This window comes from Petaurus breviceps, unplaced genomic scaffold, assembly GCF_028583685.1.
Source record: "Petaurus breviceps papuanus isolate PSGF00001 unplaced genomic scaffold, PetGlider_PUasm1.0 164, whole genome shotgun sequence".
In the NCBI taxonomy this organism is placed as follows: Eukaryota; Metazoa; Chordata; class Mammalia; order Diprotodontia; family Petauridae; genus Petaurus; species Petaurus breviceps.
In genome coordinates, this window is record NW_027185735.1 from 8,183,463 (window position 1) to 8,188,072 (window position 4,610).

The 4,610-nt window shown below is 43.6% G+C and overlaps 1 protein-coding gene across 1 annotated transcript; it reads left to right on the plus strand.

Annotated features, from left to right (window-relative positions):
* The first annotated feature begins 1,831 nt into the window (after nucleotides 1-1,831).
* On the plus strand, nucleotides 1,832-3,633 carry LOC138156963 (polyribonucleotide 5'-hydroxyl-kinase Clp1-like). Its single transcript, XM_069082416.1, is given in 2 exon segments — nucleotides 1,832-2,026; nucleotides 2,029-3,633. Coding segments are annotated over 2 exon segments (1,263 nt in total). The 5' UTR covers nucleotides 1,832-1,926; the 3' UTR covers nucleotides 3,192-3,633.
* Nucleotides 3,634-4,610: the final 977 nt, after the last annotated feature.

A 4,610-nucleotide genomic window follows, 5' to 3' on the forward strand; every position in this document is an offset into this window, starting at 1 on the left:
TTTTTGTGTTAAGTTTCTGAGGCTGGATTTTAACTCAGGTCCTCCTGACTCCAGGGCAAGTGCTCTATTCACTGTGCCACCTAGCCACCCCCCTCAGTTAGTTTTTGAAGTTCCTTTTCCATATGTTCAGATTTCATTTTTAGTTCACACATTTTTCTTTTTGAGGAGATGTTTTCTTTATTGTAATGTTTTTCTAATTTTCCAATTTTGATTTTAAAAGAATTATTGATTTTATCTTCTACCTCCCTAATTTGGTTTTCAAAGTTCTTTTTGAACTCATCTAAGAATACTTTCTGTGCTTGAGACTAGCTCATATTCCCTGTTGAAGCTTCAGCTGTGGAGACAATACTGTCTCCTTCTAAATTTGTTTCCTCCTCACAATAATAAGACTCTAGAGGCTTTGTCTTTGTAGTCTATTTTTTTGTTTACCCATTTTGAGGCATGGCCTTATCCACACCTTTCCTCTAGGGTTCCCAAGCCTTCACTGTTTATTTTGCTCTGGGGCAATAATTTCTGTGTTTTCAGGGTCAGAGGAGGGTATTGGAGCAGCTGGGTTTCACTCTACCATCTTGGTCCCTGGAAGTTCAAATAGGGGCTTTTTAAATTTCCAGGCTGTGGGTTGGTAGTCCTAGGAGAAGCTGCTGCCACTGCCATGAGCCCTGCATTTGTCTGTTACCCTGCTCTATCAGATCCCAGCCCTAAAGTGATAGGCCTGGGAATGGCCCTTGTGGTTTGTGGATCAACTTGCTGCCACATTGACCAGGCCTTGTCGAGGCCTTTCAGTGAACCACCCCTGCATCATCATCTGGGCCTCTCCTTATCAAAGATTCTTATTATGGGGAGAGGGAAGATCAAGGCACAAATTCAGAAGAGAGCATTCTCAATATACTCACATCTGCAACCTCAAAGGGGAATACAAGCTTTTCTCAATCTCAAAAAGTCTTCTTGGAAGAGGTCAGAAAGGATTTTAAAAGTCAAATAAGAGAGGTATAAGAAAAATTGGGAAAAGAAATGAGAGGTAAGCAAGAGAGTGTCAATGGCTTGGAAAAGGAAGGACAAAAATTGTCTATAGAAAACAACTCCTTAAAAAGTGGAATTGGCCAAATGGGAAAGGAGTCACAAAAGTTCACTAAAGAGAAGAAATCCTTAAAATGTAAAATAGGCCAAATTGAAAAAGAGATACAAAATCTTATAGAAGAAAACAATTTGTTAAAAATTATTGTAGGGCAAGTTGAAGCTAATGACTCTATGAGATATCAAGAATCAGTTAAACAGAAACAAAGGAATAAAAAATTGAAAAAATGTAAAATAGCTCTTTGGTAAAACAACTGACCTGGAAAATAGGTCCAGGAGAGACAATTAAAAAATTATTAGTCTACCTTAAAACCATGATGAAAAAAGAGCCTGGACGGCATCTCTTTTTTTTTTTTTTGAGTGGGGAAGAGAGGGCAATTTGGGGTTAAGTGACTTGCCCAAGGTCATACAGCTAGTAAGTGTTAAGTGTCTGAGGCCAGATTTGAACTCAGGTCCTCCTGACTCCAGGGCTGGTGATCTATTCACTGTGCCATCTAGCTGCCCCTCTGGACACCATCTTTTAGGAAATCATCAAGGAAAACTGCCCTGAAGTCCTAGAACCAGAAGGTAAAATAGTCATTAAAAGAATCTACCAATCATATCCTGAAAGAGATCCCAAATTTAAAATGCCAAGGAATATTGTAGTCAAATTCCAAAATTACCAGGTCAAAGAGATAATAATGCAAGCAGTTATAAAGAATCGATTTAAATATCATGGAACCATAGTCAGGATTATATAGGACCTTGCAGCTTCTACATTAAAATATTGAAGGGTGCTCTTCCCCGCGGAAGGGCTACGAGGGCTCTGGTTTCCGGCGGGGCTCCCGAGACAGTGCCCACACAGAAGAGAAGATGGCAGAAGAATCCAATGATGAAAAGAAGCCACTGGCCAAGTTCGAGTTAGAACGAGAGACAGAACTACGTTTTGAGGTGGAGGCCTCCCAGTCAGCCCAGCTGGCATGGCAGAGATCTTCGGCACAGAACTGACTCGAAATAAAAAATTCACTTTTGATGCAGGTGCCAAAGTTGCTGTCTTCACTTGGCATGGCTGTTCTCTCCAACTTAGTGGGCGCACTGAGGTGGCTTATGTCTCCAAGGACACTCCCATGCTCCTTTATCTCAATACTCACACTGCCCTGGAACAAATGAGACGGCAGGCAGAGCGAGAGGAAGAGCGAGGTCCTCAAGTGATGGTAGTTGGCCCTACAGATGTGGGCAAATCCACAGTATGCCGCCTTTTACTCAATTATGCTGTACGACTGGGCCGGAGACCCACCTATGTGGAGCTGGATGTCGGCCAAGGCTCTGTGTCCATTCCTGGAACTATGGGGGCCCTTTACATTGAGCGACCTGCAGATGTAGAGGAGGGTTTCTCTATCCAGGCTCCACTGGTCTATCATTTTGGCTCCACTACACCTGGTACCAACATCAAGCTTTACAATAAGATTACTTCACGCCTTGCAGATGTCTTCAATCAACGTTGTGAGGTGAACCTCCGAGCCTCTGTCAGTGGCTGTGTCATTAACACCTGTGGGTGGGTCAAGGGCTCTGGCTACCAGGCCTTGGTGCATGCTGTTTCTGCTTTTGAGGTGGATGTGGTGGTGGTGCTGGACCAGGAGCGGCTGTACAATGAGCTGAAGCGTGACTTGCCCCACTTCGTGCGCACTGTCCTTCTCCCCAAGTCAGGAGGAGTTGTTGAACGATCGAAGGACTTCGGCCGGGAATATAGGGACGAATGCATCCGAGAGTATTTCGATGGCTTCCGAGGCTGTTTCTATCCCCACGCCTTCAATGTCAAGTTTTCTGATGTGAAAATCTACAAGGTGGGGGCTCCCACCATTCCAGACTCATATCTCCCTTTGGGAATGTCACAGGAGGACAATCAGCTGAAGCTGGTGCCAGTTACCCCAGGGCCAGACATGGTGCACCACCTGTTGAGTGTCAGCACAGCTGAGGGCACTGAGGAGAACATCTCGGAGACCAGTGTGGCTGGCTTCATTGTGGTGACTAGTGTGGACCTGGAGCACCAGGTTTTCACTGTGCTCTCTCCAGCCCCTCGCCCACTGCCCAAGAACTTCCTCCTCATCATGGACATCCGCTTCATGGATCTCAAGTAGGGATTTCTGCATGTATCACAGGGACCCTCCACATACATCCATGGGGGGAGGGCTCTTGTGGCCAGAAACTCCTGGGTGAAACAGGTTTAGTGGGAAACAGGCCACCTTTGAGAATGAATGGTAACCTGAGCCTTTGAAATTGTATATTCCTCTTGGTTCATGACTGGTGACTTGGCCTCAGAGTAGATCTGGGATGCCAACTGGGATTTTCAGAGACCCTGGGAAAACACCTACCGTATCTCACTGTGTTACTAGGTGGTCCAGTAATGTTCTTCCTTTTGGCTTTTCATCCTTAACTTATATTTCACACACTATCCTTTTGTCTTTGTCCATGGTGGGAGTACAAATTGAAGGACATCTTTCATGAGAGTTCATACTTTTAAAAAAGATTTTTCTAGCTTTAATAAATATTTTTGCAGCCCTTCAAAAAAAATCAAAAAAATATTGAAGGGTGGGGGAATATGATATTTCATAAGGCCAAGGAACTTGGATTACAACAAAGGATCAACCATCCAGCAAAATTGAGCATAATCTTCAAGGGAAAGAGATGGATATGCAAGAAAATAGAGGACTTCCAAATGTTCCAGATGAAAAGACCAGAGCTCAACAGAAAATTTGATCTTCAAATACAAGAATCAAGAGAGGCATAAAAAGGGCAAACAGGAAAGAAAAAAACAATATGTTATTAATAAGGGCAAACTGTTTACATCCACACATGGGAAGATGACATTTGTAACTCTTGAGAACTGTATTGTTATTATGCCATTTAAAAGGAGTATGCATGGAAAGTCAGCATGGGTATAAGTTGACTTTTATGTGATGATAAAAAATCTAATTAAGTAGGGAGTGGAGTCAAGATGGCAGAACAGAAGCAGGAACTTTTCTAAGCTCCTCCATGAAATCTGTCACTAACCTTTAAAAAATGAATCTGAAGGAATTTTAGAGTGACAAAATCCATTGGGAGTTTGAGTGTGGCTGATTCCCAGCCCAGGAGAGTGGCCACATAGATCTTAGCAAGGGGAGCAGAGAGCATGCAGGGGCTGCACCAGCATGGACCTGAGAGCAGACTACAGCAGAAGGAGAAGGAGCCCCAGCCAGTGGACTCACCCACCTCAAGGGTGATTCACAGCTGTCTCACCACAGGACATAGGATTGGTTGGAGCTGGGAAGGAGAAAGTGCAGGGCCCACAGCAGTGACAACAGCTTCTCTTGGGGCTATCAGCCCATATCCTGGATGTTTAAAAATAACCCAGTGTAATGTAATGCCAAGCAAAGGCAACTTCCCAAGGTTCAGAATACCAGCATAGGTGCTCTCCATTTTATTCAGTGACAAATTAAGAACAGAAAAGATCAAAATATGACATCATTCAAAATACAGCATTTACTACGTGTGATTAAATAATCTCCAAGTACTATCCC